General features: G+C 39.4%; 1 protein-coding gene across 2 annotated transcripts in view; it reads left to right on the top strand.

Moving 5' to 3' along the window:
• The window catches only part of SLC25A21 (solute carrier family 25 member 21), a 536,253-nt gene that overhangs the window by 494,492 nt on the left and 25,929 nt on the right, over window positions 1–15,832 (top strand). For both annotated transcript variants that reach the window (XM_070428230.1, XM_070428239.1), the window contains exon 7: window positions 14,479–14,643. In XM_070428230.1, the coding sequence (XP_070284331.1) occupies window positions 14,479–14,643 (165 nt within the window). The remainder of the gene's footprint in view (window positions 1–14,478; window positions 14,644–15,832) is intronic.

Raw genomic sequence — 15,832 nt, 5'->3', positions numbered from 1 at the left:
CAGTGTGGGGCGTGCAAGAGGCAACCGATCAATGATTCTCTATCATCATTGATGTTTCTAGCTCTCTCTCTCCTTCTTCTTTACTCTCTGAAATCAATAAAAATATTTTTAAAAATTCTGAACCCAGTTCTTATCCCTTCCTAAGTCATATAAAATTATTGTTAAAGAAGTAGCATAAGAAAACGTCAAATTTCTCCCACAAGGAAAATGTTAACAAAAATGCTCTAAATGGTGGGGACTTGCCCGGGGTGGGAATGGCTGGGGAGAGGGTTTTAATCAGGGAAAAAAGGAGACATATGTAAAACTTTACACAATAAAAAAATTAAAAAAATAAATGCTCTAAAGTCTGATGAACAAATACATATTTACACATTTTTATTTTAGAGTTTTAATGTAATGTATGATTTATTTGGAAATGTTTTCCCTACATTTGGCAACACTTCTATTTCATGTTATAGTAGAATAGACTATAGCAAAAACCACTGAGATGATAGTATTATTGTTTCTAAAAAATTTATGAAGTCATTTTTAGAAATTACCTCACTCCTTTCCCTACTCCACCCTCGGCCCTCCTTCAAAGATTCTGATAATCTGTCAAGCTTGTCTTTTGGTTAAGTCTGAATGAGCAAGTTATTAAACCTGTGTAGACATCACTACTTGGACTATGATGGGTCTTGACACTTAATCGCTGGTACATACTGTTCTGTGAAGACAGCTTCCCTAGGTGTGTGCTGCCTTCACTTCCTTCCAGTTGCCTAATAATTCCCGTTATCACCAAGTCCAACTGTTCTTGCTTTATTCTTTTGGGTGTCAAGCACAAGGTAGAGAAAAAATAAGGGAATTGGTATTCCAGATCCTTCCTTAGCATTTTAATTCAATTCCACAACTGAGTAGCATGTGGTTTAAATTGGTTTGGAGTATCTGCTGATCTGAATTTCTCTGTAGAAGAGTTCCTCTGCCTACTACTTAAGCAGCTGCTAGTGGGTGGAGACCCCCTCACTCCCACCCCACTTCCTGCCTGCTGAGAGCTCCCTGCCAGCTTCTTGAGCAGTGATGTGTGTGGGGGGAAGGAGAGGGCCTCTACTCACCTGTAGCTACCAAGGCCTGAGGAGGACAGGGTTGGCCCCCTACAGCAGATGGTATCTACTCAGGTGAAATCCATCCTAATTAAGGGAGATTTTTTTCAAGTTTCAAAAGATTATCTTAATTGCAGTGATATGTAGCACTTCAGAAAAGGTTGAAAATCCCTACGTTACCCTAGTCTGTGTTTCTGTTTTGCTTTCTTTCTGTTCTTCCTTAATGATGGAAAGAGATGGTGAGGAATAGGAGGAAATGAAAGAAATACCTTTCAAATGCCCTATCAATATGGAGCATTTAAAACAACGCCTATGGAATCTGCTCAGGGAAAATTTTATTTGTTAGACTGGGAGAATTACCAGCTAGGAGTAAATTTTGGAACTCCCCATCCAATTCCTCATTTTACCTATTGGGAAGCTTGTCTTAGAGCAGCAATGAGTAAGCAAAGGAATAAACATGCCTTCAACTGCAGCCCTTTATCAAGGTAGCATGTAACCAGAGGGACACACCTGGCACAGAGCACCAAGGAGTGCTCACAGAGATGAAAATGAGTTGTCACAGCACCTCTGCTCATACCTAACCGTCTTTTCTCTCCTCTGCCCTCAATGAGGTTCTACGCTGAGGCCAAGTAAGAGCTGTTAATGTTTTGCATGTGTGAAGGCCTTGCTGGAACATGGTAAACAGCCTTCCAGCCCAGCATGAGAAGGCTGCATGTGTGTGTGTGTGTGTGTGTGTGTGTGTGTGTGTGTGTGTGTGTTCCCAGCTCATTTACACGAGTGCACTCTGTGTAAATTGTTTATGTGCATGCAGCTGTTTTTTAAGTGGAGAAGAAAGAGGCACTTGTTTGGGATCATTTCTTTTGCATAATCCACTGAACTGATTCATTGTTAGATATTTACTGAGAGTAAAAGCTACTAGGTACATTGTAAAACATTTTCAATATTCCTTTAACTAGTCAGAACTTAGCAAAGAAAGGATCACATGGGTCACACGTGTCAACAACTATCAAGATTCAGTAGCTGAACCGAGGTGGCCCTTTATATGCAATATTGATCAAATTGAAAGTAGTTATAGTAGTACACAGTCACACAACATAAACTATGCCTATTACAAAAAAATCTGAAAGAGATGATGCGGTAAGAAGAGCAAATTTGGATCTAGTTATTTAAAACTACCCATCACTTTTGGTCATACAGCCATTTCCTATGTGTATGTCTAGGACCCATGAACTCCAAGCCTTTGTCCACTGACTAGCCTTTTCTTTTCTCCAATAAGGGGATGCCCCTGTGTTGAATATATACAAATATTAGGTGTGCTTGCTTTAGCATTTGTATGGCCAAGAATAATTATTGCTATCTTCACTATGAGGCTTTGTAGATTGTCAAGAAGTATGAGGGTTGGGGGTTGGAGAAGGAGAAGAGGAAGAGAAAAAGAAAGTGAGGAAGAAAGGAATTAATGTAATGCCCAATGCATTTAAAAATTATACTTCTTTTTTAATTTCTTTATTAATTAAGTTATTACATATGTGCCTTTATCCCCACATTACCCCCTTATCCCTCCCCCCCCCACTCATGCCCTGACCCCCCTGTTGTCTGTGTCCATTGGTTAGGCCTATATGCATGCATATAAGGCCTTTGGTTGATCTCTCCCCCTTCCCCCCACCCTCCCCTACTAATGCATTTAAAAATTATACTTTTTTTAAGAAAAATGTTTGAATTCAAGTATAAAGGTAATGCAGATTTATGTTAGAAAACACCAAAAATATGTATTTTTGGGTATACATATAAGTGTATAAATGTACTAAAGTGATCTAGAGCAGCACTGTCCAATAGAAATGAAATGTGAGCGCATGTCCTAATAGCTATATTAAAAAAAATGTAAAAAGAAACAGATGAAATTAATTTAATACTATATTTTATTTAACTCAATATATCCAAAAAAGTATCATTTCAATATGTAATCTCTCTAAAAATTATTAGATAATTTACACTATATTTTTATACTTAGTCTTTAAATCTCATGAATATTTGATGCTTATAAGCACATTTCAATTTGAACTAGAGCATTTCAAATGCTGAATAGCCACATGTGGATAGTCATGTCCTTATAGGAAAAGGCATATCTAGGGGAATTAATACAAACTTTTCACTGGTTATCTCTGGGAAAGAGATTGGAGTGGGGGAGAAGAAAGCAAGAATTTTAAGGAAATGGCTTTGTGTAGTTGAATGTTTAACATGAGAACACATTAAGTATTCTGTGAACACTTACTCTAAAAGTTGCTCATCATATAAGACTTAGAAAATACAGAACAGTAACAAGAAAAGTAAGTAATCCAAAAGAAATGTTCTAATGGCTCTGCCAGGATCAAGCCTACCCTAGGGAGAACCTTCCCAACTGATCCTGGTAGGAATGACTTGCTAGCCCATTTAGGACTCAAACAGTTCCTCTTTTGTTAGGGAAGGATAGTAGTAATGGTCACATCAAATAGTGTCAAGCTGTCAATACAGTCTGACATATAGTGATGGTTTAATGTGTTAGTAGTTACTATTACAGGATGCTTTTGATGCACATTTAAATGTGATGATATATGCAAAAGTCTTAACACAGCACCTGGTACATGATAAGCACTCAACCAAAGATAACTATTTCTAGATGCAAGTTGATCTTATAAATCCTTAAGTTCAAGTAGAGACAGGTTATTTTGAGATATTGACCTGATTAATATTGAGCAGTCACAAGTGACACCAGTGTGGGCATGAAAACAGCTTACTGAGCAATGGTCAGGCTTCTTCTTTAGGTCATTCTCAGCTGCCAATAGGATCCATTTAGCTTGAATTCTTTAGCAGGGCCTAAGGGCTGGCAGCCTAGTTACAGTGCCTATTGACAAGGTCTTTAAACACAGGTCCACTATCAACAATACTAGCTGGGTACCTGCTTGCTGTAAATAAATAGCATATAACAGCAGAAGTTAGAGATGACACTAAAAGCATTTAAAGCAGAATGAATTCTACCTGAATCAAGACATTTTCCCTCTGGAATAATCATATAAAGTTATGAGGGTTATTAATCAAGCCTTCTTAGTCACGTCACATGAAGGCTGCGAACTAGTAAGCTCATTTTCAGCCTTTTCAGTCAATTACAGCTAGCAGCTGTGGTGGAACACTGAATGGATAGGTGGCTGCAGAATCATGGCTTGACACCTTTAAGGAAAGCAGAGAAGTTTCCTCAGAGGCCTATTTTGCAGGTAGATAACTCTTGTTCTGCCAGTGCTGTGAGTTTCTGGGGCAGCATGTCTCCCCTCCTGGGTGTGCACCACCCTACATGCTGCACAGTAATTGTGTTTTTTCCTATTTTGTCAGCTTGAGGAGGGGAGTCACAAATTAGTCCTTCAAACATGAAAATTTCCTAAGAAGTTGTGGTAGTTGAGAGGGGCTCTTCAGTGGAAGACAGACTAAGGCAGCAGTAGTTAACATTACACTCAAGTCTTAGAGGCGACAGCAGAGTGATGAAGGAGCAAAGGACTGCCATGGTTCCTGGTGCGCAGAGCATGGTCTAGAACAGTGATGGCGAACCTTTTGAGCTTGGTGTGTCAGCATTTTGAAAAACCCTAACTTAACTCTGGTGCCATGTCACATATAGAAATTTTTTGATATTTGCAACTATAGTAAAACAAAGATTTATATATTTTTTTAATTTGTAAATATTTTTTAAAAAATTAAATCTATATTGTTCAGATTATTACATTTGTTCCTCTTTTTCCCCCCGTAACTCCCCTCCTCCCAGTTCCCGCCCCACCCTCTGCCCTCACTCCCCACCCACTGTCCTCATCCATAGGTGCACGATTTTTGTCCAGTCTCTTCCCGCATCTCCCACTCCCCTTTCCCCCCCCAAGAATAGTCAGTCCATTCCCTTTCTATGTCCCTGATTCTATTATAATAACCAGTTCATTCTGTACATCAGATTATTTATTCACTTGATCCCTAGATTCGCTTGTTGATAGATGCATGTTTGTTGTTCATAATTTGTATCTTTACCTTTTTCTTCTTCTTCCTCTTCTTAAAGGAGGTATTCAGCATTTCATATAATACTGGTTTGGTGGTGATGAACTCCTTTAGCTTTTCCTTATCTGGGAAGCTCTTTATCTGACCTTCAATTCTGAATGATAGCTTTGCTGGATAAAGTAATCTTGGTTGTAGGTTCTTGGCATTCATCACTTTGAATATTTCTTGCCATTCCCTTCTGGCCTGCAAAGTTTCTGTTGAGAAATCAGCTAACAGTCGTATGGGTATTCCCTTGTAGGTAATTGAGTTTCTTTCTCTTGCTGCTTTTAAGATTCTCTTTTTGTCTTTTGCTCTTGGCATTTTAATTATGATGTGTCTTGGTGTGGTCCTCTTTGGATTCCTTTTGTTTGGGGTTCTCTGCGCTTCTTGGACCTGTAAGTCCATTTCTTTCTCCAGGTGGGGGAAGTTTTCTGTCATTATTTCTTCAAATAGGTTTTCAATATCTTGCTGTCTCTCATCTTCTGGCATCCCTATAATTCTGATGTTGGTACTCTTGAAACTGTCCCAGAGGCTCCTTACACTATCTTCGTATTTTCGGATTCTTTTTTCATTTTGCTTTTCCAGTTGGGTGTTTTTTGCTTCTTCGCATTTCAAATCTTTGACTTGATTCTTGCGCTCCTCTTGTCTGCTGTTGGGTGTCTGTATAATATTCTTTATTTCAGTCAGTTTATGCTTAATTTCTAGTTGGCTCTTTATCACAACATCGAGGGTCTCATTAGATTTCTTGAGGATCTCATCAAGTTTATCGGCAGTTTCTAGAAAATTATTGAAAGACCTTAAAAGTGCGTTTTTTAGCTCTATATCCTCCATTTCTGTCATGTTTCTTTGTCTCCGCATTTTTTATGCTTTCTTGGTGCACCCCCTTGTGGTCTTTGTGCGCAGTCTTGTTGTAGTTAAGCCTTGATTGTTGTTGGCAATACTGGGGGTGTATTGACCTCCAGGCTAACTGGCTATGAGAGTCAGCTGTGTCTGCAGTGGGAGAGCTTCTGTGCTGGATCTCTAGGGCGGTGCTAGTCTAGCGTTTGCCTAAGGCTATCTGGCAAATGCCTTTGTGCAGGGCTTGGGCGGGGCGGGTCCCCGGGGATCTACAGGGCGGGCGGAGCGAGCGGTTATGGCTGCTCTCAGATCCGTCCCCAGGGGCTCTGCCTCTCAGAGTCCTGGGAGAGAAAGCTGCATTCAAGTTCCGACCAAAGCCAGACAGTCCCCCTTCTCCCGTTTGAGTCTGGGTCCCTAGAGACTCACCGGGATCTGGAGCTCAGAGTCTGAAACTCCCTCCCGATTGAAAACAACAACCGCGCCCTCCGCCGCTGGCCCGCTCCACATGCACTCCACACCTTAGTATTTCACTTCCGCACTGCGCCTCCTCTGAGTCTCAGTATGGATTTCTCTTTCCTTCTAGTTGTAGGATTTCCACTCAGCCAGCTTCCTGTGGTTCTGGGTGCTGTCCATTCCGTCTTTTAGTTGTATTTTTGAAGTGGTTGTTCGAGGCAGCAAACTCCGGCGTTAACCTATGCCACCATCTTGTTTTCCCTCAAGATTTATATTTTTGATATTTATTTTATATATTTAAATGCCATTTAACAAAGAAAAATCAACCAAAAAAATGAGTTCGTGTGTCACCTCTGACACCGGTGTCATAGGTTCGCCATCACTGGTCTAGAAGCAGGTTGTGGGATGTAAGTAGATGCCTTCTTGGCCCTGTGGGGAGAGCATGGCTGGCAGAAAGCTAGAATGGGTCCCTCTGCAGCATGAGATCTAGGACAGGGGCCTCCAGCTGGGGTTCTAGGGCATTATTAGCTGAGAGCAGAGGCTGTGTCCATTATGTTCTTGGAACCCCAAGTGCAGTTCCCATCGGGATTTCTCAGGAATGGAAGCTACTCTGCTGGCTCCAGCTGCCCCTCTGTGGTCTAGAACTTATTCTCTAGCCAGTCAGAAGTTACCCATAAAATATGCCTTCCCACCCACGTTAGCCATAAACTGTTCTAAAAATTTAAAGGAAATTGTGGTTAATTTAGTTTCTGATACTTCTTTCTTTTGCTTCCAGCTTCTGTATAAAGTATTTCAATAGGTGTGCTTGTCCCTTCTCCCCTTTTTAAATTGCCACCATATCAGCTAGAGAGTATGAGCCCTGCCACACTTCCTCCAATCCCAACATGAGAATCTTGGCCAGCATCTTAAAATTCACAGCAAATATAGTGAACTGGTCAGTCACAAAAAGAAAACCGGTCTCTAATTTAAATATGCTTGACCTTCTGTGGGGAGCAGATAAATCACAGCTTTGTCATGCTCTGGTTTGGTTCAGTGGGTGTAAAAACATGTTCAGGTAAAATCCGGATAGACCCAAATTTCCCCCTGTCCTTCAAACTAAATCCAAGGAAAGTGTTCTGGTTTGTAGTCTTTTTGGCTTAGGGCTAGCCCAAGGATTTCTCTGTTGGAGACTTCCAGTCTTTCCAAAAGTGTGACTCTGTAGCTTGTTGTCCTTATAGGAACTTTCTCCCCTCTTAAGCGGACGCATCATTCTTTATCTGTATATTTATTTATAAGAACTGGAAACCTGGTATCAGTTGCGTGAGGCCAAAGCACTATTTGGCTGACATGCTCTCTGCTAGGCTGGAAAAATGTGAATTTCTCCCCAGAAGCAAAATCTTGTATGAATTGTTTCCCAGTTTTTCTCATCACTTTGAAATCTACTTCAAAGTTATTATTTGGCTAACGGGTTATGTTTTCCTTCCCTGAGGTCTATAGGATTGGCTTCTGATGTGTGGAGGGGGCACAGGTTTCCTTCTAGTCTGTCATTTTTATCTGCATTACATATGAACATAATCATTCTCTCCCCCAAACATGAAACTAAACCTTTAGGAAATTGCAAAAGCCTCTTTCTCCTCCATTTAGTTTTTAAAGATGTTCAGTTCAAGAAAGGAATAATGAGTCTTCTACATATGCTCTGTGATTATAATTTAAGGATCAATAAATAGATAGCAAATGTATCATTGATAGCATCTTTAAAGATAGGGATTTTTTTTTTCATCTGAGTTTGGATAATATCACTAAATATAATTCTAAACACTTTATCCTGGGAGCTTAATAATCTAATAGAAACCAATTAGATCTTATATGATATCACAAAGCTTAGTGATTATTTTCTTCATAGGCAATTAACAAATATTTAAACTTAGATATATTATGTAGAGTCAACATAAGGTGAATAAAAGGACCACATTTTGTGATCATCTCTTTCAAGAAGATGAAGTTGAGTTATATAGAGAGTGAGTATGTGGCTCTGTTTTCAGATAGTGTAAAAGCCAGCTTCAAGGGCATGTCAACGTTCATGAATGATGTATTGAGTTAAGTTCAAATTTTTCCTGCATTACTATGTGAAACACTGCCTGGAAACTGTTCAGCACATAAATTATTTCTTTCCAGTTTATGATTCTTGCGGGCAGAAAAGTGAATTATGTATATGAATCCATTCCTATAGTTATCTTTCAACAATACCTAAGGCAGCAGCCAAGTTGCCTCTCTATTATCATTTACAGAAAATAGACTTCAGCCTTCCATTCAGCTGTGCCAGGAACCCTAGATTTTTGCTTTCTGAATGGAGACTTTGAAGTGATGGTAATCGCTACCATTTACAGAATATCTACTACATGCCAGACACTGTGCAACATGCCTTACATGTTTTTTTTGCTATTTAATTTTTTTAGAAAATTCATGTAATTCTGTAAATTGCAAAAGTAATGCACAGTGTGTTTTTCCCACAAGTAATACAGATCTATCTAATGAAAAAATAATTGATGACCTCTGCCGACACCTCCCTCTAATCCCATTGTTCTGGTAACTGCTCACACACACTTGATATTTCAAATCCTCCCATTGTCCCTATGAGTAGTTTATCTCTATTTTATGGATAAGGAAAATTGAGCCCAATGGAGTGTGAATGGCTCTGAGAAACAGCATTAACATTGAGGTCTCTTTCTTTTCATTAAGATAAAGAAATGTGGTTAATTATGAAACTTAGGGGGAAATCAAGTGTTTCTGGACCCACGAAAAAGCAGCCATGTTGTCAGTTTCTTCTTAGCAGTTTCCCCTGTGCTAAGGCCACCGCCTCCCTGCCTGCCCACTGTGCAGGGGCCTGGCCGGCAGAGTCAGCACTGGTCACCCAGAGGGTCCCATGCTCCTCCAGGCACCATTACTGGGCATCAACCTGGTGTTAATGTAGCTTGTGGCTCAGCATCTGGGAGAGTTTGTTTATAGCAAATCATTCTCCACTCACAGATTGTTCTAAAATGGATCTGTTTATCAAATGTAAAACTCTAGATACAACATAATTATATTTGGGGTGTCTTTTTGTCCATAATCATGCCCTATTCAAATAAACTGTAATGATGAATTAGTGATGTATCTAAGCTAAAATAAATTGTAAATGTGGGATTTTTCAGCCTGATTCCTCTCCTCTCACTTACATTTTGTTCTCAATTTTTTTTCAAATTTATGAAAATGCTTCAAGACTTCATTTGAGTAATGAAAAGCACAAGTGATTATCTATCTCCTGAAGAGCATGGGTATTTTCCTACCTGAACGTAGCAGTTGGGTCTTCTCTTTCTTAACAAAGCAGTGTTTTTCTGAGGACCCTGATGTGGACACTCACTTCACTGTATAAAGGTCTCACAGTTTGCTTTTCAACGGTGTGATAAAATCCAGTGCAACATCCTTATTCTATTTGCTCTAAAACGCAGCAAAATTCACCTTGCCGTAGGAAGCAGTAAAGGAACAAATGTGGAGCGTGCTGTGTTTTGACCTGGTGTGCCGAGAGCTCTTCCCTGGCTGAAAGGAATGAGAAATCCACTGACATGCACCCCTCGCCTGTACCTACTGGCCATTCTCTGATAACTGTTTACCCGGGAACAGCGCTCACCACCTGAAACCTCTGTCTGTGAGCTCACAAGCTAATCAGAGCCAGCTATGGACAGTAGTTAGATGGAGGAACTCCAGGAAAAATAGCTTAGGCTGCCATAAGACATCTCAGTGATTTGTTGGTAATATTGGGCTCTCAGTAAGGAACCAGTGCCCTGGAGTGGTGCCTGGGAGCACTGTACAGGCAAAGGGCCTTCTCTTTCCATTAAGCGACGTAGGGACTTTTAAAACGGAAATTTGATTCCAAATTTAATAATTATTATGGAATATTCTCATGGGTAGATACAAAAATTATCAGCATATCTCTCCAAATAAAAACCAAAGCAAAAACATTTATGTTTCTAGGATATGGGCAAAGTGCTACACTTAGCACAGTGCATGGCAACTATGAGGTACTCAATAGATATTGTTAAATAAATGGTGCAGGAAGAAACAGTGAGTTCCCACCAATTCACACTTGGCAACAGCAGAGGTCAAAGTTAAAGAAGACTTTGAGTTCCTTCAAATGGAAATACTTCTGGCAGGGAAAGCTGTGTGGTATCACAAAATCAACTACATTCCGATCCACTGTTCTCCCATGCTTGCAGCTCTGGTCCAGTCAATAAAAGGTACATCTAGGGAAGTTAGAATGCCATTTGGCCCACATTTGGTAACTAAATATGAAAACTGGAGTGAATCTAAATATTGGAAGGAAACCAAACTGTGGGTGACCTGCTGGGCTGGATAGTATTGGAATCATTTGGCTGATGTTGCTAATCAGTCACCATTTGGTTTTGAAATGGAAGCCCAGTAATCAAATAAGTTTAGTAAAATTCCTTGTGTTTACAGAGATCTAGTCAAAATGACTCTATATTTTCCTATTTAAGCATCCTAGTGGAAGTCACGTTCTGCCTTTCTAATTAAATATTTGCTTACATTTGTGTGATGCAGTGTCACTGAATGAAGCAAAAAGCACACATGATTTTTATGGGAATTTCAGTTCAGGTTTTCCTTACTCTCAATGCCCTGAGTTATCAGAAAAAATGTATTTGTGTTATTATATATCTATTACCTGTATGAGTTGGATTATCAGGCTCTGAAAATCTTACTGCGTATGTATAACAAGAATGAGTCCACAGAATGTGAACAGCACTGGGTTAGAAGCAGAATTCTGGTTAAGCCATTTACCAGTATTTTCACTTTAGGAATATTACTTAACAAGCCTTGGTCTCCTTACCTGAAAAATTAGGAGAATATACCTACTTCCCACCTTACAGGGTTTTTTGAGAAGAAATCATATATGCTATGATGGCAAATCTAAGCAGAGCATAAAAGTACGAACTTGGAGTTGTGGGGGTTGCTCAGTTTGCACTTGACATTACCACTCACTCTGTGATCTTTGCCAGTAACTTGACTTTAGTTTCCTCATCTGTCAGATGGGGGTATGATAATACCTATCTCACACGCCTGTTGAGAGGATTAAATAAGATGCTATGTAAAGTACTAAGAATCTATGATATGGATAATATTGATGAGCACTTATTGTGTTCCAGATACCTGCTAACATACATGAATGTGTGAGGTGAAGGTCTGATTAGTGTGTTTTTCCATTCCCAGCCTTTGCTCCTATGTGGCCTTGCTTCTACAGGCCATAACCTTATCACGTGAGAGTTCTTACTGATAATTCTTACTGAGGGATAGGGAAGAGGCAATTTACAGGACCTACTGCTCCCAAGAGGAATGCTTCCAGGGTAAGGAACTAACCATGGAAGGAGATCTCTAGCCCAAAGGTTGGATTTGGTGAGCCTCAGAGGAAGCCCACCTATAATTTGCATTCTGGATGCATTTCTTTTAGACTTTGTCACAAGGGTCCTGGGCTCTAGAAAAGGGAAAGGAAGGAATGAGAAGGAGGAGGCTAGTTATCCACGTCCTTCCTCTCCCTCAAATCAGCCTCCACCTTTTGATTGTCATTTCCCATCTGTTATTTAATTATTATAACTACTTTTTATAAGCCTTATTGCTATTATTAACAGCTAGCATACAGTGAATTCTTACATAGGACATAGTTCATTGACTTACTTATCATAACGATCCTGTGAAGAAGATTGTATTATTATCCTTATTTCATACTTGAGTAAAGTGAAGATAACTCAGAGGAGGAAATAATCACTTGAGCTAGCAAGTGGTACTGCTAAGACTCAGACCTGGGGCTGTCTGGCTCTGACCACCTATTTCTAGCTACTATACTACCCTTTGATTTCTTTAATGATTCATAGCGAGTTCAAATTCAATAAGGCACTTGAGTTCAAAATCCATGTGCTATACTTTCTTGTACCCGCCTACCACCCAAAGCAATGAAAAGCAGACACTAGACCAGAGATGGCGAACCTTTTGAGCTCGGCGTGTCAGCAATTTGAAAAACCCTAACTTAACTCTGGTGCCGTGTCACATATAGAAATTTTTTGATATTTGCAACCATGGTAAAACAAAGATTTATATTTTTGATATTTATTTTATATATTTAAATGCCATTTAACAAAGAAAATCAACCAAAAAAATGAGTTCGCGTGTCACCTCTGACACACGTGTCATAGGTTCGCCATCACTGCACTAGACCATCAGTAAAAGTCACCTTCACCAAGATCTAATAGAAGTCTACTCTTTTAGTTCTGATAATTTAGCACACTAGGATTTTTAAACAATAGAAACATCTTTAGATCTGTTTCACTTAGAGAAAGCTATGCTAATCTGCACTTTCATTCAAAGCTGTTGGTTCCTCCTTTGCTCTAGAATCTAGATGAGTTCTCATCTTCCTGAACCTCAGGCCTCAGAGTATGTGAGGAGGGAGAGAAAGCCTGGGCTGGATGCAGGGAGCACCACTATTGATCAACCTTGGCCCAGGAGGCCTCACTTCTGCCTTGTTCCTGCCCTGCCCAGGGGAACTGCCACCTCTCCTTCCCCCTGCCCTGTAGGCCGCCTTCCTCGGGGCAAGAGAGCAGTGGCGAGCAGTTTGCTCAGCACATCCAGAGTCTCTCCAACAGAAATGAACTTCTGCTCAACTTGTCCTCAAGTCTACTTTGAAAATCAAAATAAACAATTTGGGTTAATAGTCAAATGTGCCAGAACACAAACAAAAAAGTCCCATTTTGTAAAACAGAGTGAACTCTAACCTTCTGAGAATTTTTGGTTCTCTTATATGAAATGTCTTTTGTTGTTTTAAGATACATTCTCATGTGATTTTTTTTCATGTTACAAAAAGGATTTTCTGAAGCTCAATATACTTTATTCTAATTAAACTGAAAAGATGACGCTGAGTGTAGAATTATAGCTAGAGTTTTAAAAACATTTATGAGCAAAAACTATAGGATTTACTATATAAACAAGCTCATTTAATGCATCATGTTAATGACATAGCTATAATACAAGTTAGATAAAAAGCCTTGATTGGGTTTGTTTTGTTCTGTTCTGCCGATGCAGCTTTACTTGCACATGATAAGAACACTTTAGTCAGAAAGCACATTGGACGCCAGGACCACGCCAGCAACCTGCTCCAGTGAAATAGCAAACAAATATCAGCCCAGCCGCTTGCCTTATGGGCAAAATAATAAATAAATACTGAATATTTCTTCGATTTGCCATTGAAAATTTAACAAGAGATAGCCTTTGTATTATACTTCCAAAAAGGAAACAACCTTTTTTTTAAAAAAAAAACCCACATAAGTTGTTATAATTGTATTGTAATGAACAGTGAGCTCTTTAGCGTGTTCCAGAAATAGCAGTAGACTGATTCCAGCAGTCAAGGTATTTCAACCTTGGGTAATCAATCAGAGGACTGCAAAGGAGTGAATTAGAGGTAACCCAGTACTCCCAACACCACTGATTTGTCATTTATCACAGCAAGTAATATACATGCTGATTGCCCGCCCTCTGGAGGGAGTCTACAATCATCTAGCCAGGCCTGATTTCTAGCTTAGCACCCATTTAAACTGTTGAGGCAATGTAACATTTGCTTTAGAAAACAGAAATGGAAAGGTAAATACACTGAATTCAGGAACCAAATGTAAATTCCTTTTGGATTATACACAGTTATGGATTAATAGTATATCCATATAGCTAATCCCCTCCATTAGTGTGGATAATCCAGAATTGAATACAACTATTAACATGTTGAAAGTGGTGGTAGTTATTACATGACATTAGTTTCACTAATTCCACCAAAGATGTTTCTCTTTGCCAACAATCTTCCCTTTAAGGCCTGTTGTTATACATGCAATTTTGTTTACTTTTTGGGTTTCCTAATTTTAAAAGCATGGATTTAGACCTGATTGTTCATGTTTGGGGAAAGAAGTCCTTAATAATTCTGGCTTGAAGGATAGCTATATAGTAATTTACTCTGTCTCACATTCCCAAAGATGATCTTTTCTGGCTTTGCCCCTCTCTCCTGCAGCAGCCATCCACTATGAGCTACGCAAGACACATCATTAAGAAGGAAGGTTTGGGACTCCAGGGCCTCAACAAAGGATTTACAGCAACTTTGGGACGTCATGGAGTTTTCAACATGGTTTATTTTGGCTTCTACTATAATGTCAAAAACATTATTCCTGTCAATAAGGTAACTACTTAATCTATTAAAATTCTGGAGGGAAAATCTTATCAATGATGATAGCTGCATTTGTGGAGTGTTTATCATGTCCCGGTCACTATGCTGAACACTTACATCACTTATGTAATGGGTCCTCACATCAGCCTCACATTCAGTGTTGTTATCCTGTTCTGAATTTGGAAATATCAAGTCATGTGCCTGGGATCACATAGTAAATAGCAAAGCAGAGACTTGAACCCAAGCCTGACACCAATCACATTATACCTGAATGTGCCATTGCACATGAATGCTTCACATTTATCACTAATGGGGATTTCTAGAAACTATGTTATTACTTAATTTTTATCCTAAAAGCATAACGTTCTCAGAAAGTTTAAATATTTGTGTTGTAAATAAATTCTGAGCTCATGAGGAAAATCGTCAGCCTAAAATTGAAATATTACCTAGATCTTAATTGTTAAGTTTGCATAAGTTAATTAAGGCAAGTAGTAAACAAGTTCTTCTAGGATCATTTGCTTTGGAAGCAAAATAATAATAATCATTATTATCTTTTAAATGGTAACTTACAGATGCCAGCAGCCTTTCAACTTCTAGAAGATAAAAATAGTACACGATATGCTTTAAAATGGGCATCTGTGAGTTTTTGCGAGGAATTTCCCCACCATCGGATCGCCTGCTGGCAATAAAAATTGCGACCCTGAAAGCAGCAGCTGGGGCAACATTTTTCACGTGCAGGCGGCTTCCAGGAGGGGTTCGGGTTTTCATTTAGCTTAGTACAGAAGCATTGAAGGACTTTTTATAAGTCATAAAAATATTCCTAATGTGAAGTTATTTATACCTATCTTTGCCCAGCTACTCCCCACATTCTAGGCCAAGATTTATCGCAAGTATGAGGACAGCTGAATCCAAAGCATGTTCCAAGTTACCCATCTGTGGCATTACCTCACTCACTAGCCAAAGTTGTTAACCAGGTTTCACTGTACTTGGAAATCTCATTTATTGAGTAGAAGCTTGTTTTGTTCATCTGAAATCTATGATTGGCCACAATATAGGTAGATCCTCCCACTGACTGGCAATTCTGACTCTGGTGGTCCTCAGCTCTTCTTCTCCTGTTGAGTTCATGAAGTATAGAAATAGAGTGCAATGAACACTTGGGGCCTGGATGACATGAAAGACTTTGGCTCTTAATATATTAAGA

This window comes from Myotis yumanensis, unplaced genomic scaffold (assembly GCF_028538775.1).
Source record: "Myotis yumanensis isolate MYYU_CA2020_CCGP unplaced genomic scaffold, mMyoYum1.0.hap1 SCAF_1, whole genome shotgun sequence".
In the NCBI taxonomy this organism is placed as follows: domain Eukaryota; kingdom Metazoa; phylum Chordata; class Mammalia; order Chiroptera; family Vespertilionidae; genus Myotis; species Myotis yumanensis.
Note: the sequence above shows the minus strand (reverse complement) of the source record. Positions and strands in the feature narration are given on the sequence as shown.